The 25,360-nt window shown below is 43.1% G+C and overlaps 1 protein-coding gene across 1 annotated transcript in view; it reads left to right on the top strand.

Annotated features, from left to right (window-relative positions):
* Nucleotides 1-25,360, top strand: part of STS (steroid sulfatase) — a 372,501-nt gene that overhangs the window by 6,398 nt on the left and 340,743 nt on the right. Inside the window, exon 2 of the mRNA XM_075594564.1 lies at nt 14,095-14,216. Coding sequence (XP_075450679.1) covers nt 14,095-14,216 — 122 coding nt within the window. The remainder of the gene's footprint in view (nt 1-14,094; nt 14,217-25,360) is intronic.

The following is a 25,360-nucleotide window of genomic DNA, read 5'->3' as shown; positions in this document are numbered from 1 at the left end:
CCCCTCCTCCTCCTGTCTGTTTGCCCGCCTCAGTTTGCAGAAGCACACGGGGACAGGGGGACCGGACCATGCTTAGTACTACCTGCCCCCCCCCAGGTGAAAGTGTTTGACTGTTATGATTGTGTGTGTTTTGATTGAGTATGTGTGCTGTGTGTTGTGATTGAGTGTGTGTTGTGTCTGTGTTGGTTATGATTGAGTATTGTGTGTATTGTGATATGAGTGTGTGTGTGTTGTGATTGAGTATGTGTGCTGTTTCTGTGTTGTGTGTGTTGTGTCTGTGTTGGTTGTGATTGAGTGTGTTGTGTGTGTGTTGAGATTGAGTCTGTGTGTCTGTGTGTGTTTTGATTGAGTGTGTGTGTTGTGTCTGTGTTGGTTGTGATTGAGTGTGTTGTGTCTGATTCGGTGTGTTGTGATATGAGTGTATATTGTGTCTGTGTGTTGTGATTGAGTATGTGTGCTATGTCTGTGTTGTGATTGTCTGTGTGTAGGTGTTGTAATTGAATGCAGCGGTGCGCAAACTGGGGGGGGGGGGTCACACTCGGCATGCGGCGAAACCTGGTGTGCGCGGGCCGGCAGACGCTGTGCGCTGGAGGGCAAAAAAGCTGTGTGCGGACGGGCAGCCGAAGAAGATGTGCGCGGGCGGCCGAACAGGATAGTGCAGGTGGCGGCCACGTGATGGTGTGTGCACATGCACAGGGTCTTCGGAGGTATGGGGGAGTAGCACGCTCCAGCGCTGTGATGTCAATCACTCCTCCTTACGGTGCCTGTCATGCAATAGCGCTGTGTTCCTGCTCTCCTCCGCTGCCAACCTGCTTCGCTGTGATCATCTGCTTGTGAAAGGGTAGGCTGCCACTATATCAATCATTCTATGACTGTACAATTATAATTAAAAAAAAAGTGAAAACACAACATTGAAAATGGAAATAAATAAATAATACATAATACTGTAGGTAGGTGTGTGGATGATACTGGGGACAGCAAGCCAAAGATCAGGGAGAACCAGCCTGCTGATGGCGAACTCTCGCGAGAGAGCAAAGAGGGAAGGCAGTTTGCAGCTTACTGGAGCTTGAGACACGGGCAGGAGAGGTCTGAGAGATACCGCGCTCAAGAATATGCGCTGTTGACGCGGTGTGCTTTGGATCGTTGTCCTGGTAGAAATGGTGACCATCTGGGAACTCACGTGTGATGTATTCCACAATCTCAGGCACAATTTGCTCTTGGAAAAAAGCTTTATTCATGATTCATATAACAAGAAAAGAAAAGTGCTCAAAAAACTGCACACTAGTACAGTACAGTGCATAAGGCAAAAGCGTGTGACTTATTTTACCTTCAAAGATGACAATGCATCCTGGTACACGCCTAGAGATGGCACCCCACACATGCATCTTCACTGGGTGTTTTGGACGCGGCTTCATAGATATGCGACCTTTTTTGTGGAATGCAAAGGCGGCAAATCTCTCCAGCGATACAGTAGGCTCGTCAGTGAAGATGCAATCCTGAAATGTTTCTCCACTTTCGATCCATGCCTGGGCCTGGACCACTCTCTTGATTTTATTGACGTCCCTTATCATAGGTACGCTCTGTAATGACAAGGAATAATTTTATAGGTACAGTACAGTTTCTTAAACAACACTTTAACCTCCTGTACTGTCCAGTACTAACCTCACACGCCCATATTTCCATCCAATTCTGCATCTCATCTTCTTTATGCTGGTCTCGAATACAGTGAGATTGTGATTTTTCAGCAGAGTGTCTTTGACCCTTAAGGCACTCTTCTCATCATTCTCTTCACTTATTTTGTCGACCAGAAGAGTTGTCTCCCTACAGTGTAAAGAAGAACAACAATCCTGTAAGTTACAGTGCAGTAGGCCACAAGTACAGCACATCATTTACAGTACACAATAATAGATAGATATACTGTGTTTTATAGTTTTATAAATATAGAGTGCTATATACACAATAATAGATAGATATATTGTGTTTCATAGTTTTATAAATATACAGCGCTATATACACAATAATAGATAGATATACTTTGTTTTATAGTTTTATAAATATACAGCGCTATATACACAATAATAGATATACTGTGTTTTATAGTTTTATACATATACAGCGCTTTTTACACAATAATAGATAGATATACTGTGTTTTATAGTTTTATAAATATACAGCGATATAAACAATAATAGATAGATCAATAATATATAGTTATATTAATATGCAGCAATATAAACAATTATATATATATAGACAGTATAATATACTTACGCGTTTGTTACCGTTGATGTCCTCGTGCGTTTTTTGGTCTTTCCGTGTGCATAATAGCTCACGGTGGTTGCTGGTACCACGAGGCCAGAAGCACCTAACCAGCGTTGGATATCTGCAATTCGTTGCCCGCTCGTCTACATATCCTTAATTCCCATGCTGAGATCGTTTGAAATCTTTTTAACAGGCATAGCTGCGAGTAGAAAGAAATACAAGCACAAGAATGTATATTCAATGTTTAGTCGATGTGTATTCAATGTGCAGTGAATCCACAAAATGGATGGTGTATTTATACGTTAATGACTCACATTAGAGTACGCCAACTCTTAACACCTGCACCTCGTCGCCATGCATAAAAGGTTACACAATTTGCATATCCCACCACTCGATGATCTGTATCTGAACTTTACCTTGTCCAGATACTGCATTGTGCAATCTGCTTCCATGGATTAACCCCCGATTCTACGGACGCAGGAACACACTCGCCTCTGCCGTGCCTGTCATGCAGAAAAAGTGAAAGGCGGGAGCCATTTCCAAGCTAAGGCCAAAGCGAAAGGCTAAGGCTAATAAAGAAAACCTTCTGCTGACCCCAAAGGCTAAGGGTTTTAAGAAGCCTTATTATGTCAAGAAGAAATTCGGTGATGTACACTCAAAGCAAAACAAATGGCAACCAACCCACCGAAACCGCAGGCCACTTCCTCCATTACGCTTAGACGACTCTGCCGCTGCTCTCCCGGAAACCCACAGCCTATCTTCTCCACTACTCTTCGACGACGCTGCCGCTTCTCTCCCGGAGATCCACAGGTCACTTTCTCCATCCCTCTTCGACGACGCTGCCGCTTCTCTCCAGGGAACCCCCATCTGATCCTCCGTAGCACCCATCCACCCAGATGTCCACAGCACCCCATGCACAAGATCCAGCTCGTTAGACCGCATGCTGAATGGGTTAAGTGTCGATATCCCCGGGAACTCTACTATGCTGGTAAAGATAGATCTTCTTTTAGAGACCATGCTAAATATGGATCAACGGATGGAGAAGATGGATCAACGGATGGAGAAGATGGATCAACGGATGGAGAAGATAGAGACTGACATAGCGGGGATACATAATTTGCTCGGAGTTCATGCCCCTGTATCTCCGATGCCGGAGGGTGGCATGGATAGGATGAATGGGACCTTCGACCGCCTTCCATCACCAAGCGCACCTCCTCCACCAGAAGAATATGTGTAAATGAATGCCGTTGACGAGGATGACATGACAACCCCGTCAAGACCACGCCAGGAGACAACACGGCGACCAAGACAGGAGGAAAGCATCCTCCCAGACAATCTACCCTCGCCCGCCGCCACAAGCACACCCGCTCCCAGAAGCACACCCACTCCCAGAAGAACACCCGCTCCCAGAATCCAACCCACATACGCTTGCATTGAGACGGTGCCCGACATTATCCTGCGCGAGCTGCCCCAGCCACTCAGGGAGAAGTATAGGTTAACAAGTGCTGGTGTACCCCAGAAGTATGCCATGTTAATTTTCAAGCACCACATGTCCTACTTGGTGTACTGTGGGTGGGCCAACAAAGTAAACTACGAAGGAAATTGCGAAAAAAAGGGCGCTTCCTGAAAATTTAAGAAGGACTATTGTGGAGGAATTGCGGCGCTATTTTTCAATTACTGATCCTTTAATGAAAAAAGTGAGAGACTCCATTAATGGCATTTTGCATCATACAAGGCATCGGCCCTGGAAGGACAATCTGGTGGCTATCGAATTCGCGTGACTGTTCAAATGTTGTTTAATTTTTGACTTGTTGCTTGTTTTAAATTGTATTAAAAAATAAATGTTTTTACTTACACAAGACCTGCACAAGTCCAGTCCTCGAGGGCCTGTTTGCAGCCCTCGAGGACTGAAGTTGTGCAGGCCTGACTTACTGTATTCATAAATTGTATTCTTAACAACTTTATTGTATTCATAAATAAATGTTTTTACTAACACCATACTGTATGCTAACACCATGCTGTAAATGTTTTGACTTTCTGTACTTCAATATAGGAAATGTTGCATGTTTTAAATTGTATTAATAAAGAAATGTTTTTACTTACACCATACTGTACACCTGTGCTGTAAATGTTTTGACTTTCTGTACTTCAATAAAGGAAATGTTGCATGTTTTAAATTGTATTAATAAAGAAATGTTTTTACTTGCACAATATACTGTACATAAATGTTTTTACTAGCAGTACACCATACACCTGTAAATGTTTTGAATTGCTGTACACTTTAAATGTTTTTAAATTGTATTTTTAAATAAATGTTTTTACTTACTCCATAAATGTTTTTGTACTTACTCCACCAATAAAAGAAAATGTTGATTTTGTTTTAAATTGTTTCATTATCTCCTTTTATAACAAAATACAGTGTTTCTAGAACATACAGTACTGTCAAGGCATACTATACAGTACTATACTGTATACTGTAGGCATGCGCAGTACATCACAAGAGTATTAAAACAGTACATGCTGTACAGGTATAGAATACACATATGTACTGGAATACATGTAGAATAAATGCATACTTTTTATTTTTCGTGTTTATTATACAGTATGTATATAAAAAAGTTATTGTATACTGTCTGAAAACAACAGCATACTGTTTCAGGTTTTCTATGAAGCTCTCAGTTATTCTATCCTAATCAATAACAACGGCCACTAAACTGTTGACTCCGGTACGTGGTTTTTTAAATCCGATTCAGCAATGTGCAGGCATACAAAGCGATATTATCCATCGAAATCCCTCCATTTGCCGTTTTCCGAATAAGATGACAAAGTTTTCTTTTTTGAGGAAAAATAAAAGTACAAGTTTTACTGTTATGGTCAGTCAGTCCCCCTAAAGAAGTTCCCACAGTCAGTCCCACCAATAATTTTCTCGAGGGGCGTCTCTTGTTCACATGCGCATGCGCCTACTGTAGATGTGATGACACGCATATGCGTTTCAAGAAGGTTCCAATGCGCATGCGCCTAGCTTTCCACCAATTGTTCAGTATCTACTGTAGAAGCTGCTCAGCCAATGATATTGCTTACAGGAGAATCGCTTGACTGTGCATTGATATTGATATTTCAAAAAAAGAATAAAATACAGTAACATTACTCACCATAGACTTTGCCAATCAGCTGGCGCCGAGCCACTGCCAGTCCCGTATTCTTGATTATACACGTAGTTGACAGGTGACAGCGGGACTACTACACCTGTAGTCGACAGCTGATGAGGCTGGAAATTGCTTTGATACATGCAAGCTTGCTGGAATCTGTACGGGAAATCCGGCTCAGGTTGCAGGTATCCGGGCGGGGACAGACAGCAAGGGTTGCCGGTCACCAGGTTTTCACTGACGGTCGGACCGTTATTGGAAGCTGGCGCTGTTGCTGGCGCATTGCTTGCCAGCGGCTGACGTTTCTTAGTTGGTTTTAACATGACCTTTCGCCTTTTGAAGTCTCCATGATCAAAGATACGGGAAAAATCTGGTGCTACACACCAATACCCTCCAATAACACCAGGATCAATACGAAAAAAAACTCGGATCGATACATAACTTTTTCCTTTTTGCACGCTTCATCACATGAGCATCTGGTGAAAATTTGTAAAAGTCATAGTTTTCGATAAAATACTGATACATTTGACCGGCTGTTGCCATCTTATCATCTGTTGCATTAATCGCGGCCCATATTAAATAAGCGTATGTTATGTCGAGTTTTTGGAACACGGACTGCAGCGGTGCACTCATTTCGGGACTCTCTGGACAATAAAACAACACCAGACACTGTGCATTTATTTTTTAATATGAAAAGCCTAAATTGATACATTATTGTAACTTCTTCAGTGGCAAGGTCAATTTACAATAGACCACTGTGGTATTTTTTTAAACTCCTGCAAGTCGACACATTACTGAAGCGCGTGCGCATTACAATTCATGAAAATCTGCCACCTGGCGGATACGCGAAGAATTGCAACCAATTAAATCCGAACCATTTTCAATAAACACATCAATAAACACATCAACCGCGGGTGACGCCGGCATGAATGCAACATGAATGCGGCATGAACGTGGTGAAGTGCGTGGCATTCGGAAAAAAAACCTGAAAAAAATCGGAGATGTTGGAGAATAAAAGGGGCCGCGGCTGTATATCTGGTGAATGATGTGGATGCCATCCAATGCTAAGGCAAGTGCTGTGGGGTTATAACTGGTGCTGTGTGGCAAGTGTTTTGGGTGCAATCTGCTGCTGTGGGTGCAATCTAGTGCTGTGGCAAGTGAAATCTGGCACTACAGTATATATATTGTGTGTGTGTGTACAGTCATACTAATAAGTGCTCCCACATAGCTTGTAGGTCGCAGCACGCCCGTTCCGCAGCGGAATGGGATGGACCCAATGATGAAGCATGCCACCAAGGGGAAACCCTATTGGATGAGGGTTATATAAAGAAAACATTCTGTTTTGCTTGCTTTTTTGAAAAAGAGTTGGTTTTGCAGTACTGAAGAGTCTTTTTTTTATTAGAAGTATATATACCCACCCACCCACACTGTGTGCCACACACATACACTTTTCCTTTTTCAAGTTTCTATTACTGCATACAGGGCTGTATTCAATAAATAGTGCATTGTAGGTGAGTTATTTGAAGTTCACAAATCTCATCTTACCAATATAACTATGCATTATGCAAGGAAAGCGTGGATCTCCTAGCAGAAGAACTTTAAAGGGATTTTTCAACTCCCTGCAGCTAATCTACAACCCACAGTTTATTCAATACCGCCAGCCCGGTGATGAGCAGAGTATTTAATGATCCCCATTTCTTTTTCTTGTGCCCCACCTGGCACACATCATGTCGGAGGATCCTGCGCAGAGAAGCAGCCTAAATAGTAGTAGTACGGCTGGAATTTCTGCACTTAAGCACCAGAGTGACATGGCAAGTTCTCCAGGCCCCCACCAGATCCTGCAACCCTGAGTAGCTGCTCTTTTTTGATGTCATAACTACACTTTCAGAATTGCTTTATTAACCTTCAAGCTTTCTCAAATTTGCTTGAAAATGCACCATTTGCTCACTCTTTTTTTCAAAATTTTCTCGCGGTGGAGAACCCCCTTTATGCTGGTCGGGCTGGCTCACCACAGTGCACTCACCACTACTTTTATGCCGGGCACTGGCCGTTAAAATTATGCCCCCCCTGAAAAAAATTCTGTGGACGCCTATGAGTGCAGGATATGTTTCTGTTTTAGCAACCCAGATTGAGAGGAAGATAGTGGTGATGGCAACTGTGTTGTCAGTTTCTGCATGGAATGTTCACTGAGGCAGAGTCTGTGATCCTTCATTGCCCTCCTATCTCTGTCTTTCCTCCTTTCCAACATTGCCTTGACACAATCAATTAGCTTATCCTTGCAATTTGCCACAGTCTCTTCACGAGGGGCAATAAGTCTATACTTCTGAAGGTATTAATCTCTCTGTGTGATAATGACAACATAGGGTCATTTATCAGGCATATCAACCATTGCCACCATTTCAATCATCATTATCATCCTCAGCCTCATGCTCATTGTCAATGTTATGCTGCAAATCAATTAATGTTTACTCAAGGAGAAAAAATAGGGGGAGGCTCTGGTTTATGCCAGTTTTTTTCCTGCTTACAAGAGTTGTGGCTTCCTCAAAAAGCCTCAGCAGCCTACACAGGTCTCATATCAAATGCCATTGTCTATGCTGCAGAATGGCATCTTCCAGCTGCCTGACATGCTCATTTACATGTTTGTTGACTGCTTTCTGTTGCTCATGGAGATGCTCAAGCATATATATGGCGGAATTCCCATGTGCAGGCACCTCCATTTTTAGCATGGTGATGAGGCAAGTTGTTTTTCTCCTGCAGCTTAGACAGGGCATTGCAGGCTGTGTACGGTCGGCTAAAGTGAGCACATTGTCCTTCTAAAAACTGTAAAACGGCTCAGCAAATTCCTACATTGAGGCAGGATATGAGTGACTATTAAATTGAGAGTGTGAAAAACAAGAAATGTGTTATGTTGCCTTATTTGAGTGCTGCAACCAATTTGGAATGTTATCCCATGCCACAAACCCAAGATCAAATGCCCTGAAAGTAAGCCACCATTCTGTCACATTCTGTAATTTTGTTAAGAAAGCAGAGGATAAAGTTGTGAGACAAGGAGGCCTGTTGGCAGTATGTTACAACAATCCAGATGGGAGAGGATAAGAGCATGCATTAGAATTTTAGCAGTAGATTGACAGAGGAAAAGGTAGATCTTGGCAATATTACAGAGGAAGAAGTGACACATTTTAGCCATGCCAAGATTATGAATGGATAAGGAAAGGGAAGAGTCAAATGTTACTCAAAGGCTATTTGCTTTGATGACATGATAGATGGTAGTATCGTTTACTACCATCACTTGTGAGCACATTCACATGTCTCAGAGATGCCTGCAACACTGTTTTTCATCATTATTTCTTAGCATACAATGTTTCCACTGCAGTTTTGGACTCTGGAAAATGACATACAAATGAGCACAGTGTCACTTTTTTCTTCTTATCCATTTTAACATGGACCCCTATAAGTGTATTTATTTATTTTTTAAGTGTTTTACCAGGAAGTAATACATTGAGAGTTACTTCTCATTTTCAAGTATGCCCTGGGCATAGACTTAAGATGATAAATATTACATGGTTACTGATACATAGTTATATAAGGGAACAGAGTATACATTATATACAAGAAATTGCATGCACAGAGATAATATTTATCATAGGCATATGTAACAGTTACAGACCAGATAAAAATGTGAGACAGCTTTAATTTTGGAAGAACTTAGACTGGTGGTGGCTGTGAGAGTCTCCGGTAGATTGTTCCAGTTTTGGGGTTTACGGTAAGATATGGGATGCCGGGTATATCAGCTAGTAGTAGATGAGGTTGAAAAAAGACGTACTTCCATCAAGTTCAACCTATGCTAAATTTAGACAACAGATACTTTATCCTATATCTGTACCAACTTATTGATCCAAAGGAAGGCAAACAAAAAACACCAGTGTCATATCATCCACTGTTATCTCATAAGGGGAAAAATAAATTCCTTCCTGACTCCAAGAATTGACAATCGGATGAATCCCTGGTTCAATATCCTTCCCATGTATACTTATTTGGTATATCCCTGTATACCTTTCCTTTCGAAAGCATGCATTTAAGTTTTGTTCAACCTGTACTATTATCTTATCTGTTCATTCCTTTCTACACCAACATGGTTTAGTCTTTAATAGTTTTGTAGTATTATCTGTATGTACTATGGGTGTCTCACTGCTTGTCAAACTCACACTTGCCCCCATTCTACCTCCATAACCCCTTGTCTCCTCTTCTATTCTATTAAGTTCATTATCTGTTTCATTCCCCACCCCCTCCATCCTTATTGAAACTCTCCTAAAACTTTTGAACATTCTCCCCCTAGTACAGAAGATCACTCTTCATTGAGGTGCAAGTCATCCCTAGAATATAGATGGCACCTCTCAGAAAAGGAGTCCCAGTGCTCTAAAAACCCAAAACCCTCCTTCCTACACCACTTTTTTTTAGCAATGCATTAACCTCCCTAATCTCTGTCTCCCTGCGGTAGCGCATTGCACTGGTAGTATTTCAGAAAATACTACAATGGAGGTCCTTGCCTTAAGCTTTTGGCCTAGATCCCTGTAATCTTTTTTTAGGACCCTGCATCTTTCTATAACTTGGTCATTGGTGCCAACATATACCAAGACCGCCAGTTCAATCCCAGCCACCCCCCTCCAACAATCTGTCTACCTGATCCACAATGTGCCGAACCCGAGTACTCGGGAGACAACAAACTATTTGGTTCATGCTGTCATGGCAACAGATTGCCCTATCTACCTTCATAATAATGGAGTCCCCACCACCACCATCTTTCTTTGTATCTGAGCATCCTGAGTCCCCTCTGTGCTGGAGGAGCTATTCCCCTGGCTGCTAGAGGAATTAGTTTCCCCCAGCCTTGCCATTTCTGCCCCGACACTCCCAATATCTTCACTCAATATGGCAAATCTATTGCCTCTCCCTATTGCCCCTGCTTCCCCTTCTAACGTCACCCAGCTACCTACCTGCTCCTCACTAACAGCGCCACCATCTGCACCACTAGTCGAAGCAAGGGCCTGCTCAGTGAGCTCTAATCCCCTTTCAAGATTGCCAATGTTCCTCAATATTGCAAGTTGCCTCTTCAGATCAGCAATCTCTGACTCTAAAGAGACCACCCACTCACACTTCTCACAGCGGTATGTTCCTTGGAACACTTGGCAAGATGTGCATTGAGTGGCATTTTAAATCCTGCTCATTCTAGCAACTACGAAGTTTATAAGTATTAACAATAAACTGTTCTTCAATATACTATACCTTGTTTAACTGCTTCCTTGTTCAAACTACTTCTGTGTCTAACTGCACACTTAATACAACCAGCACTTGAAATCAACCACACAGATCAATATACGCAAGCTCAGAATTCGTTAGAAGCCTCTGTTTAAATAGGGACACCCACCAGGTTTGTCAGGTTAGCAATTAACTAACCACACCCACTCTGCCTCAGGCAGGAGAAAGGGGACAAAAAGTTACAGGCTTCAATTACCACACACTTTGAAAATAAATTAACCCACTGCACACTCCCCAAATTCAACCACCCCTGCTAATATACACTAGTATACACAGCACTTCCCTTTCCTTCTGCGTCTAACTTCACACTTAATACAACCAGCACTTGAAATCAACAACACAGATCAGTATACACAAGTTTCAATCTTAAACTCTGGGTATGGACAAAACATTTGTCTTCCCCTTTTCTATCTTAAATCAAATAAAGGACAACGCGTGATATTGCACACCTGGCCAGGAGTTTTGCAGGCTAAACGACGACTTATTAAAATGCTCACTTGCCCGTGCCTCTCACCATTTATAGTATATAGTTATATATTTTCTGAATTAAGTTTAATGCTGCCATATTACACAGCTGTTCAGCACAGCCTGGGTTAAAGAAGTGCCTAGCAAGTAAGACTATTAATTGTACAGACGGCTGTGTTGTCCTTTTTCAAAGGACTGATAGATTTCAGCTTCTAAGGTCCTCGATTGGGTCTATACACAAATCTGATTTTTAGCTAAGGCTTTGTAAGGGTCCCAGTCCAGGATTAGGCTGGAATCTGCCATGACCTGGCTGCTGTGGACATTTTGGTTGCTGGCAAGCCTCCTCCTGAACTTTGTTATTGGTTGCACCTGTTCAAGGGCTTAAATAGCAGCCAGTGACTTTCAACCCCTGCCTGAGCATTGTATATGTTTCACTGTGCTCCTGGCCACCTTTGGTTCTAGTTGCTGAGCCTTCCTTGTCCGTGAGCCTTTCCTGTGTTCCAGGCCACCTTGGGTTCTAGTTGCTGAGCCTTGTTTGTGAGCCTTTCCTGTTCCTGACGCTAGCCTGTTGCTGTGGCTAGCCTGTTCCTGAAGCTATCCTATCCCTGTGGCTTCCCTGTTCTAAGGCTAGCCTGTTGCTGTGGCTTGCCTGTTCCTTTGGAATCCCTGTTGCTGACTTCGGACCGTGACACTGACCTCACTGCCTTCCATCTGCCCTGACCTTTTCTTGGCGCCTGGATTCTGCACCACTGCCACCAGCCCTGACCACCTGCTTACCAACTATGGATACTCTAACAGGACTCTGTCCCTGGGCTCTGGTAGGTTATTCTGCATCCCTACCTCAGCGCTGCGGGTCCGCTTCCTGATTCGAGCACCGTCACAGGCTTTCAATTCAGGTCCATGCCTTTCAAATGTTTGCTTAACAATATGAAACCACTTATTTTTCAGTATTAGGTGATACCTTTTTTATGTAGACTAACAATTGATATTATATTACAAGGTTTTGAGAGTTCTACTCTCTTGGTCAGGTCAAACTATACTTATTTACAAAAGATTCCATGAGTATAACACAGATGTAAAATCCAAGATAACAATATATGGCAGATGAGGTAGAGAAAGAATGGTTGAGGGAATAGTAACTAAACAGAATATTAAATGAATAAAAGGATTGAAATAGGACCAAGAATCCTCCAGCCATCAACAGTGTGGGGAGAGGGGAGAGAGGAGGAGACACATGGTAAAATTAATAGAAAGACAAGGAGAAACATTGTAAACATCTCTTATAGTATTTTAAAAAAAACATATCAGTATGTCCTCTTTTTCTGTGTCAAAGAGCATTATGAGTTCAAATGTTTTCCATTCTCAAGTGCTTTTAAATACAGATGGGCAAATATGTATTTTTTGTGAACTTGGATCTGCCAGTTCCTTTGATCTGTAGATCAGACAGCGACACCTTCTAAATTTATTTGCAGTTACCAGTCGTATATGGTATACATCCCCTCAAGGGAGACATGTACTGTATCTGCTGAAAAGGAGCACAACTGAGCAATGTGCTAATTGCTATGCAAAGTATATTTAAATGACTCCTGTCCCACACTTCCTAAAATGATTTCAATACCAACTACGCTATATAGAGTTCATAATAAGCCTTATGCACCAACCTAATGACTGGAATCATGTCAGATCCAACAGGCCTAGAACCCATGACCACTGCTGTTCTAGGCCACAGGACTATCAGTGTGAGCTAAACCAGTTGATACAGAGTTTTGTTGTCACATCCTACTTTTGAGCTGCTCACTGCTCACACATGTAGCTAAAATAGCTACTAGCATCTCTCACAGGTATCTAAGATGGGCTCCACAAGGAATATTAAACTGTCAACCAGGAAGTGAAAGTCGTCTGCTTTTAAAGAAAGACAGAAAGAGAGCACTATGACAGGTAAATGCACTCATTTTGGTGCTACATGACAGATATGCATAAAAATGGCTACGTATAACAGAACAGGGACACAAATATTCCCTATTCCATCTGCCAGAGTCATACTGAATTCAAATACTTTATTTGCAATAAATAGAACTATACAAACTGCAGGAAGCTATTCCACTTGCTTGCCACAGCATACAAAGTGTTATTGGGTTGACAAGCCTAAGGCACCTTAGGAATTGGGTGTGGTGTCAGACCCAACAGGATCAGAAGTTGAACCCACACAATCTCTGTTATTCAAAACAACAGCTCTAGCCGTGTGAGCTAAACCAGCTGATGTGTTGCAGTATACACTGTCTTCTAACAGCATATCTCCAAGGGGTATCTATTTTGTTGATTGTATTTGTAACCTTGAAAGCACTTCAAGCACAAAGTAATAATATGTACTGAAGGCTATGAGTTACTGAGGCCAGGTGAAGTTAAATTCTAAAAAAATCCATCCGTGTTGCAGTCAATGGCAAATTCGAATGAATCTGCACGGATTGTCGAGCATGAAATCCGCATGCTGATTTTGGTGTGTGAAGCGGAATTTTGGGAACCAAAGTTTCGCCCATCTCCAGTTTTAAACAGTCCTTTGAGGATTTAAAATATTAAATCATTTATGGAATGATCTAACTGTGAGAAGTGATATCCCACTGGAGTGCAGTATCTTCCATTTTCATTCTATTCCATCTGCCATTCCTTCTCTACCTCATCTGCCTTAGATTGTTATCTTGGATTTTACATCTGTGTTAAACTCATGGAATTTTTGTAAATCAGTATTGCTGACCTGAGCAATAGACGAGAACTCTCGAAAGCTTGTCTAATAATATCTATTGTTAGTCCAAATTAAAAAGGTATCCTTAATACTCAAGTACGGTACTCATTTATTCTGCACTATCACAACTGGACTAACAGCTGTTTCAATTGAATTCTTATATTTCAGAACACCAAATATTGACCGAATTGCCAAAGAAGGAGTGAAGCTCACACAGCATATAGTAGCTTCTTCGCTATGTACTCCAAGCCGCGCAGCATTCATGACAGGCAGATATCCTGTCAGATCAGGTATAATCCACTACATTGAATATGCTATCTCACAACACATATTACTTGTATTTGCTAGTAAATATATGTACATAAAAGTCACTTTTACATTTTGAGCAGGATATTTGCTTGGTTAAGCAGCAACACACCGAGGGCACTTTATTTTACGCATTATTGCCCTAACAATTCTTAATCAAACTGAATATTCACATATGAATTGTTTAAGTTTACTATTGCACGTTTTCAATTTTCCACCACACTGGAAGCTATTTCATAATATTCAAAATCAGGACCCTAAAGAGTGAGATTTAAGGCCTCTAGTAATACAGTATATGTACTGTATGATATAAATATGTCCCTAATTACAGATTATTGTGTAACTAGTCATCTTTAATTAACCAACATAAGAGTTCCTGATAAAGATATTTAATTCATTACCTTTCAGGACTTCATCAACTGAAAAAATGTAATTGGACTAATCAAAAAAAGGATGTTTGTTGTCCTGAAAGCATACATTGTTACTAAATTAAACCTATATTTCTGAACAACTGTTAAAAGCTAATAATGCTTGTTAACTCTTTATATAGCAAGAACGAGGAGGTGTTGCAGATGAAGTTTTTTTTAGAACTTGAGAACACAAGTTGAGTCCCAATGTTATTTTGTGATAGTCAGCAGGTCACTTTGAATAAGTCCCTTGAATACTGTGCTTTCTGATTTAACCTGGTTCGTTGACTTATAAGGTGGCTACAAACCACAATTTTTGTAATTAAAATATACATATATTTTTCCCAATCTTTCTAACCTGTATTATTGAAATGCACAATGTTGAAACTGTTCAATGTCCAAAAATGTATACCAGTCCCGTTCCCCTGCCTCCTACCTGACAAGGTGCCTTCTTATGCCTCGTCTTCTACCTCCTCCCCTCCCCAGCCCCCTCCCACCCCTACATCATACCCCTCTCACCCCTACCCCCCTTCCACCCCTACCTTCCCCCCATTCCTTCCTCCCCTGTCTCCCTCCCCTCCCCTTTCTCCCTCCCCGCTTCCCCCTCCCCCTTCTTCCCTTCCCCCCCCTCCCTTCACATCTAGATAAGGAAGCAATATGATTCTTAGAACCTTGATTATGTATCATAGAAGCCAGATACCTTACCACCACATATTTTGTAATAATTGAGAAACTGTATCGATGTTTTGCCAGGGTCTGGATGCTGTTCAGTTCTCTCACTCAAACTGAGGATACTAGGGTCCACCAGGTTGGGCAATCGGTAATATGATGGTTATAAATATTATGCACAAGTTCTACTGCTCGTACCCCCAGAGGGGTGTAAAGATATATATTTTCCCCGTCCTCAAGGGTTGTCATTGCCGGGCTTACCCCCCAAGGTCCTTCAGTACAATAACTGGTTAATAGTCACACCGGTTGTAACTCTTAAGGCCATATTAAGGCCTAATTTTACTCTCATTATCACTGATACTGTCCCAGCAGGCCCCTTTCTTTCCTTCCTCCCCCCCACTCACTCCACTCTCCTGCCCCCTCCCCCCCTTGCCCTGGTCGGCTAAGAAAGATTCACTTCTAAGAACGACTCAAGCAGTAATGATATCCAAATTTAGTATATTTTATCTGGATTTGAAGCAAGTCCTCCCCACTGAGAAAGGAGAGGCTCTAAAAACATACATTAAAGGTAAACTCCATGGCTAACCAATCTGCTATCAAACTGGTCTCCCTGAACGTAAAGGGTTTACAAAATAATAGGAAAAGGAGGCCAGCTCTTCAAGAAATGAAGAGTTCTGGGGGAGATATTATATTCCTTCAGGAGACGCATTTCACATCCCAGGACCCGCCCAAAACATTTCAAAACGCATTCCCAATGAGTTATTACACGTCATTTAGTAGTAAAAAACGAGGAGTAGCAATTTTAATTCGCCAAGGTACTCCATTCAATCTAACAAAGGTAACATTGGATCCAGAGGGTAGATTTCTAGTGGTATATGGATCTTTGTCTGGCTCGTCGATCTCACTGATTAACCTTAATGCACCAAATGAAAACCAAACCGAATTTCTAAAAAAAGTGTTAGAAGAAGTGGACCCTGAATATTTATCCTCAATAATATTAGGTGGAGACCTAAATATGGTATTAAACTCTGTTGAAGATAAATCACTTATTCCAGGCCGCTCCCACTCTGTTCAATCGCTTAAAATTGGGAAAAAATTTAAAGAGATAATTAAAGAGTTCTCTCTGATGGACATTTGGAGAACCCACCACCAGGGCCAAATAGACTTCTCTTTTTACTCTCCTCCTCACCAGACGTACTCACGCATCGACTATTTTCTAGTTACCAAGAATATCTTAGAGGCCGCCACCAAATCAGATATCGGCCCGATCACATGGTCGGATCATGCTCCGGTAAACTTGACAATCTCCATACCATTTATGAAAACGACCTCTTATCATTGGAAATTAAATGACTCCCTATTAAACAATGTGGAAGTAGAAAGAGAAATTAAAAGAGCACTCAAAGACTATTTTAATATCAATTTCGGATCGGTCTCATCCCCAGCAATCTTGTGGGAAGCCCATAAGGCAGCAATTAGAGACAAGTTCATTTCAATCGCCTCCCACAAAAAGAAAATCAAAGTAAAAATGATAAAAACATTAACATTAATAGACACAATTCTCGAACTGGAGAAACAACACAAAACCAACCATTCAAAAAAAATATATAAACTATTGACCACCAATAGAAACGAGCTTAAGCAAATCCATGAATGTAGAAAAAGCTCTTAAATGGACCAACCAAAAATACTATGATAAGGGCAACAAGTCCGACAAATTTCTTGCTAGCAGGTTAAGAGGAGTGCAGAAAAGATCCCAAATAACAGCGATCAAGAGTAAGTCTGGTGAGATACTATACAACGAATAAAAAAATAGCAGAAGAATTTACTAAATTTTACACTAAATTGTATAACCTGAGGACCCGGAGTGACACATCAGAGCCAACTGGGTTGGAGGCAATCACAAATTACCTCGATGATTGCAATCTTCCTTCATTGACAGAGGAAGAGAACTCCTTACTTAATGCCAAAATCTCAAAGGCAGAATTGTTTGCAGTGGTGAAAACACTAAAAACCTCTAAAGCCCCGGGCCCAGACGGCTTCTCCAATGTCTATTACAAGAAATTCTTACCAATATTGTCCACTCACCTACTGAATTTGTTTAATTCATTCATGGAGGGAAACCCGATCCCATCGTCAATGTCACTAGCAAACATTGCTATTATGCATAAAGAAGGGAAAGACCCAACTCAATGTGGTAGCTATAGGCCAATTTCCCTCCTGAATAATAATCTTAAATTGTACAGCAAGATCCTAGCAAATAGACTAAACCCAATTTTACCCAGATTAATAAACCTGGACCAAGTGGGGTTTGTCTCGGGGCGTCAAGCCTCGGACAATACTCGTAAGATAATTAACATAATTGATCATGTGCACCTCACAGGCACCAAGGCAATGCTACTGAGTTTAGATGCCGAGAAGGCATTTGATAGAATTGATTAGCTATTTCTCGATAATACTATGAAGAAATTCGGCTTTAAAGATTCTTATCTGTGTGTGTGTGCGGGCGCTCTACCAAAACCCGTCGGCTCTTGTTAGACTACCTGGAGGGAACACTGAAAGGTTCTAAATCAAAAATGGAATGAGACAGGGTTGCCCCCTATCCCCCCTCCTCTTTGCTCTCACTATTGAACCTCTAGCGTCCAAAATACAAAATAACATAAACATCCAAGGCATACTGTAGAAATTGGAAAAACAAATTACAAAATTTCCCTATTTGCCGAAGATATTATCCTGACCCTATCCAGACCCCAAACTTTCCTTCCTAACCTTCAAAGGGAACTACTGTAGGAGATTTTGGCAAAATATCTGGATATAAAATAAATAGCGATAAATCTGAAGCCCTCAATCTAAGCCTCTCAGAACCAGAAGTGAAACTGCTCAAACTGAATTTCAGCTATAGATGGAGTTCTTCGTACATCAAATATTTGGGAGTAAATGTATCAAAGAACTACCAATCTTTATATCAACACAATTACCCAGCCCTGTTCGAAAAAATTGAAAAAGACCTGGATAAATGGGAAGGTTACCAGATTTCTTGGATTGGAAGAATGATCTCGATTAAAATGAATATACTCCCTAGATTACTATATTTCTTTCAAACACTTCCAGTTCCTGGTTCTGAACTAAAAAACATCCAAAATAGACTATTTAAAATTTTATTTGGCGGGGCAGAAGACCCAGAGTGGCAAGATCGGTACTGATGGCATAAAGAGCAAGGGGGGGTATGGGTGTCCCAGATACAGGTGAACCCTGTTATAGCACGGTCCTCGGGGTCCACCCCGAGACCACCGCGTTAGTAATGGGGTCGTGAAAAAACAAAATGGCCGCCGCAATTTTAATTTTTTTTTCAAAAGATGGCCGCTGCATCAGTGCTACCACGTCCGCCGGAGGGAAAGCTGAGAACTCTCCCAGCATTCCCAGACCCGGTGGGGCAGTGGCAACCGCACAAATCTCTTACCTGGCATTTGGCAGCTCTGCTCCCGGTGTCTGTCAGTGTTCTGAATGCCCAGCATATCACTGCTGTGTTACGATGGCACTGCGCATGTGCATGGGATCGGGTTTCAAAGAAGAGACAGTGGCGTCCCTGCTTTGTTTACATGAGCCATGTGCAATGCTCTCCACATCCAGACACATACGCTGTTCCTGGCTATGACTAAACACTACACAGACTGTATGGGCGGACAGTGTGTGTGGTAGTGTGTGTCAGTGTGTGTAAGTGTGTTAGTGTCATTGTGTGTGTCAGTGTGTGTGTGTTTAAGTGTGTGTAAGTGTGTAAGTGTGTTAGTGTAAGGGTGTGTAAGTGTGTTAGTGTCATTGTGTGTTTTATAATTGTGTTAGTTTAAGGGTGTGTTTAAGTGTGTGTAAGTGTGTTAGTGTAATTGTGTGTGTGTATGTGTGTTAGTGTCATTGTGTGTGTGTTTAAGTGTGTGTCAGTGTGTTAGTGTCATTGTGTGTGTCAGTGTGTGTAAGTGTGTTAGTGTAAGGGTGTGTGTCAGTGTCATTGTGTGTGTGTGTGTGTGTGTGTGTGTGTCAGTGTGTGTGTGTGACAGTGTGTCAGTGTGTGTTTAAAGTCTCAGCAGTAGAATAAAAAATACAGAAAATGTACAATTGTACAGTATTAACACTTTTATTGATGCATTCTACAATAAAGTACTGTATTTAAAACACCAATTAGCGTGTTGTTCATTTCTCAAAAAGACTGTAAATAAAGTACTGAACGTTAAATAACTTTTTGCTCAACACACAAAAACACATACAGTATCCACTGTAGATACAGCACATACTGAACTCGCAACTGCTTTTATACAGTACATCTAACATTCCAGTTACTGTACATTGCTGTTTGAACATTAATAATGGGGCTGTAATTCCAAATTAAAGTGAAAACAGTGTATTGCACTCTGTGTTCATGTAACAACTGTACAACAAAAAACATACAGTACTGTACATAATAAAAACAGCTTGAGATTACACTTTAAAAAAACTATCGAGGGTTGTCTGTTTCAGTGCATCTCTTTTCTTCTTTTTGACGATTTCAATGATTCTTTTTAATTGCAAGATTGTAATTGAATCAATGTTTTCTGTCTCTAGAAATGTAAGTCCTGTTTGTAATCCAACGAGCGCCTCTGTGATCTTTGGTGGCGGCTCTGGTTCCTCGTCCTCATCGTCTTCAGTAGTATCCAAATCAGTATTTTCACTTCTAAGGCTTTGAATGATTTCTGAGTCCGTCATATGTTCATGAGTAGGACAGCTGCTGTCCCCATCGACCCAAGAGTCAATTGTAGCCCCACTTTCCGTACCAAGGAACGGTTCCAGTACTCGTTCTGCATTGGCCATTTCCTGTTCTGTGAGGCCTTCATTAACATAGTTTGCAAATAATAGATTGGCGGCGGTGACTTCTTCCTCCGTAAACCCCTCAAAGTCAGCATCGTCTTCACTGTCACTGGCGACTTCAACGTTAGCCGGCACCAGACGTGCACCTGTTATGTTTCGCCAACATTTCGAAATGCACATTTGTGTGACCGCTTCCCATGCTTCGCCACCAATATAAAAAACTTATTTTAGATTCATTTTCTTTAAAAATGACGTAACTGGATCATCACTTGTGATTATTCGGTGTATCAGCGTTTTCTGAAAGTTCATCTTAATGGTTGCAATAATGCCTTGATCCAGTGGCTGTATTTTGGATGTCGTGTTCTTGGGCAAGTAGCTGACCCTTATTTTTCCATCTCGGCTTATTAGGCTATCGGCCGGGGGATGTGCAGGGCAGTTATCAAGTAACAACAAAGCTTTTGTATCCAACCTTTGTTGCCGTAAGTTTTTAGGGACCTCTGGTACAAACTGTTGATGAAACCACCTTTTGAAAATACTGGCAGTCATCCAGGCATTTTTGCTGAAATCATACGAAAAAGGCATAGTACTCATATTCACATGGTGGAAGCACCGCGGCGATTTAAACTTGCCAATACAAAGTGGCTTCAGTTTGTGATTTCCAGTTTGGTTCACACAAAAAAGTACAGTCACTCTGTCTTTCATTTGTTTAAATCCTGGTGTATGCTGTTCGTCATTCTTACAGGCCAGAGTGGTATTCGGTAGCATTTTGAAACACAGTCCGGTCTCATCGCAGTTATAAACCTGTTCTGCGGTATAGCCACCATCTTCAATTATCTTCTGAAGCTGGGCAGGGTACGAGTATGCAGCTTCATCGTCAGCTGACCGTATCTCTCCTGATATAGCGGTTTTCCTTATTCCATGTCGCCTTTAAAAGCGATCTAGCCATCCACTACTTGCCGCGAAGGAGGTTGAAGCATTGCCGTGAAGTTGGCTGTGAAACTTTTTGGCTTGCGTTTGCAGATGGGGTCCAGACAGAGGCATGCCTTCGGATCTTTCTTGGACAAACCACTGAAAAACAGCTTTATCCACCTGGCTGTGTTTAGGTTCACGCAAACGATTACGCTTCAGTCCATCGTCTGTTTCTATGGATTTAACTGCATCACGAAGTTTCTCCTCCTCCTTTTTCCATCTGCGAACTGTAGACTCATTCAGTCCTAGGTCTCTAGCCACTTTGGTTTGCGTGACTCCAGATTTTATTCTGTCAAGCGCAGCAATTTTTTCTTGAAAAGTAAACCTCTTACATTTGGTTGAAGTTTCCGCCTTTTCTACCTGCCAGGGGTCTTCAGTATGCCTTTTCCTAGTGTTGAAAACCTGAGGCTTTTAACAACTAATCTGGAGGGCTTAAGTACAGTACCTGAGTACAGTATTTTACTAGCTCTCAGACAGGACAGTGTGTTGTAGGATAACAATGACAGAGATAACCATGAGCAGAGGGGGTCAGAGGTTTGTTTAGGTGTCACTTTATTACAATGTTGTATTCTCTTTTACATACTTTTTGTTGTATTATATATGTTATCACTTCATTTGTGTTGCTTATTATTCAATTTTTAATCCTTTTAATAAACTTTTATGTCATGTTTATGTTGAACATTTAGTGCGTCTCCATGGTTACTGGTGTCAAATGACCCCGTGGGGTCACTTTGCCATGCCGTGACGTCACATGACCCCGCTGGGACAGTACACGCCGGAACCGCAGAGGAGCAGGGGGAACAGACAGCCCACATCTCACAAGCTGCACACACAGCGCGCACGGCGCACGGTGCACGTGCACGGTGCATGTGCGCGGCACGCACAGACAGCCATGGCGCGCGCACATGTGGCCCTCAGCCCTCACCGAGTGCAGCGAGTGCACAGAGTGCCCACAGAACACCATGTGAACACCGTGTTTGAGAAGGGGATTACTGTGAGTAGGGAGGGGGGTTACTGTTTGAGCAGGGAGGGGGGTTACTGTTTGAGCAGGGGGGATAATTTTAGCATGAGGGTACTGTGAGCAGAGGGGGGTGTAGACTGTGAGGAGTTTGGGATTCCGGCGCCCGTGCCCTGGCCCCTCCTCACCTTCTGTAACCGCCGCTGCCGAGGTGCGTGCCCCTCGATGGCGCCACTTACCTCCTGCTGTCCCAGAGGTTCCTCGCCGTCCCCGGCGGTCTCCCGCTTCTGCTGGCTCTTCCCTCTCCCATGCGGCTGCCATGTGTCCCGGCTGCGCGCGTGTACAGCGCGCGCCGGGTGAAAATAATTTATTCACTGCTCTAGCAGTGAAACCACGCCCCCAGCAGACTAATAGGACCTCCTGCCAGAATAAGAGTCCTCACCTGCCTGCCAATCAAGTGGACCTATCCAGGACAGCTCTACGCACTCCTCCAGGCCTGCCTCCACCTCTGATTGGTCAGCCGCACTTTATAATGCCTGTCCTCCCACTCATTCATTGCTCGACATAGTTTCCATTAGGATTACTACTTTGGCGTTCTCTCTCTTATTCTCTCAGGTTACGACTTGGGTTGGCGGACGTCCTTCTCTGGCTCTCGACCCCTGCTTGGACAACGACCTTCCGGAATTCTCCAATCCCTGACCTTGGCTAAAACGGCAACGACGACGGCACTTCTTCTCCGGTACCGGCAAGTATTGCTAGCTAACATCACCTGGCCTGGCAACGCCTAATACCACACTCCGGACACGCTCCTTTTGCTGCGGGTGCGTACCCATATACGTTCCTCACCTCAGTAGAAAGGACGGGTTTGGTCTGCGGGCAGCACCGGCGTAACATTATGTCGAGCCCACAAGATGCAGACCAGACTGATGTGGACTCTATGATGACGGCCATGTACCAACAAATCCAAGGCTTAACGGATCAAGTAGCTCTCCTCTCCCAACAGGTACAGGACCTTTCTCTACAGGCACCACCTGCGCCTATGCCGCCGGCGCAGTCTGATTCAACATCCACTTTATCCTCAGCTCCGAAGATTCCGGCTCCGAAGCCCTACGCAGGGGACCCCCACGGAAAAAGGTAGCTTATGTATACAGTTTGCTCACAGGGAATGCACTGGCATGGGCCTCCCCGATCTGGGAACTGCGCCCTGATATTACCCGAGATTACGCTGCCTTCAGACGAGACTTTCGACAGGTCTTCGATACCCCCGCACGACAAGAGACTGCTTCTGATTCCCTGCTGCAGCTTACACAGGGACGTCGGCCTGTGGCCCAATACGCCTTGGAATTCAGGACCGTAGCAGCTGAGACTCGTTGGTGTCAGGAGGCCTTAGTCTCCATCTTCTGGAAAGGCCTATCGGACTCCCTGAAGGATGAACTTGCTTCTCAACCCAGTCCAGGACTGCTGGAGGACCTCATCACCCTGGCCATTTGTATGGACCAGCGTCTTAAGGTACGCCGCGCTCAGTGTCAGCAACCCCGGTCTACGCCTTTTCGTGCTCCCTTCTCCAGGTTCTCTACGACCTCGAGACCCGTCTTCTCCCCGCTGCCTGCGCTGGAAGCCCCAGAGCCGATGCAACTCGGAGTCCAGCAACCTCAGGTACCCTTCTGACAATTTCGCTCAACCGGAGAGTTGTGCCATCATTGCGGATCTTCTCAGCAGCGTACCCATGACAACCCACCATCTCCGGGAAACGACCAAACCCAGTGAGTACGCAGGGGTGCTTTCTGGGTGCTAAAACTCCTTACCCCCTACCCAGAAGGGAACTCCCTAAAAAATTGACCATTCCCGTTTCCCTTTCTGGTCCTACCTTCCGCACCTCCACAGCAGCATTTATCGATTCCGGCGCTGGAGGGAACTTCATGGACCTTTTCTGAACAAAATCAGATTCCACTTTCCAAGAAGAAGTCCCCCGTTGCCTTGGTCGGGATTGATAATCGGCCACTCACTCCGGCATATATCTCCTTGGAGACTGGACCTATCACCCTTTCTTCTCACTCTCACAAAGAGACCCTGGGCTTTGACGTGATTCATGCCCCGGGTACACCGGTCACGCTTGGCCTGCCCTGGTTGCAGAAGCACAATCCGTGCATCGATTGGGTATCCTCTAATCCCATTGACTGGAGGTCAAGGACTGAAGAATCTCCTTTGTCTACGGAACGATCGTCCCATCTACTAGCTAACACATCCAATCCTCAGAGGGAGTTACCTTCTCCTTACGCAGAATTTTTGGACGTTTTTAGCAAGACGCAATCTGAGCTCTTACCCCCTCATCGTTCCTACGACTGTCCGATTGACCTGGTACCTGGATACACCTTGCCAAAGGCCAAATCTTATCCTCTCTCGTTGCCCGAGACGGAAGCCATGGATGAATATATTCGTGAGAACCTAAAGCGGGGCTTTATACGTCTTTCCAACTCTCCCGCGGGGGCCGGATTCTTCTTCGTCAAGAAGAAGGATGGTACTCTCTGACCGTGTATTGATTACCAGGGTCTGAACCATATTACGGTGAAAAATCGTTATCCACTCCCACTCATCTCCGAACTCTTCGACAGACTTCAGGGGGCCAACCTCTTTACCAAACTTGACCTTCGTGGGGCATACAACATCATCCGTATCCGAGAGGGCGATGAATGAAAGACTGCCTTGAACACCCGTAGTGGGCACTACGAATACTTAGTGATGCCCTTCAGTTTGTGCAACGCACCAGCAGTTTTTCAGGACTTTATCAATGACATCTTTCGTGATGTCCTTAATCGCTTTGTGATTGTTTACCTGGATCACATCCTAATTTTTTCCCAAAACTTACAGGACCATATCATCCACACGAAGTTTGTGCTTTCACGCCTCCGAGAGAACCGGTTGTTTGCTAAAATGGAGAAATGCCTTTTTCACCAGTCTACCACTTCCTTTCTTGGGTATATTATCTCCAACAGAGGCTTGGCCATGGACCCAGAGAAACTGAAAGTCGTCGTGGATTGGCCACAACCCAATTCTCTCAAATCTATTCAGCGATTTTTGGGTTTTTCCAACTATTGCCGGAAGTTTATTCATAACTTTTTTACCATCATTGCTCCTATCACGGCACTAACCAAAAAAGGTACAGATCCTTCCTTCTAGTCACCCGAGGCAGCCACGGCTTTCAAAACGCTGAAACAAGCCTTTGTTTCTGCTCCCATCCTTCGACATCCGAACACTAATTTTCCATTCACCCTAGAGCAGGGGTGGGGAA

This window comes from Ascaphus truei, chromosome 3 (genome assembly GCF_040206685.1).
Source record: "Ascaphus truei isolate aAscTru1 chromosome 3, aAscTru1.hap1, whole genome shotgun sequence".
Lineage (NCBI taxonomy): Eukaryota > Metazoa > Chordata > Amphibia > Anura > Ascaphidae > Ascaphus > Ascaphus truei.
This window is presented reverse-complemented; position numbering and strand designations above follow the sequence as displayed.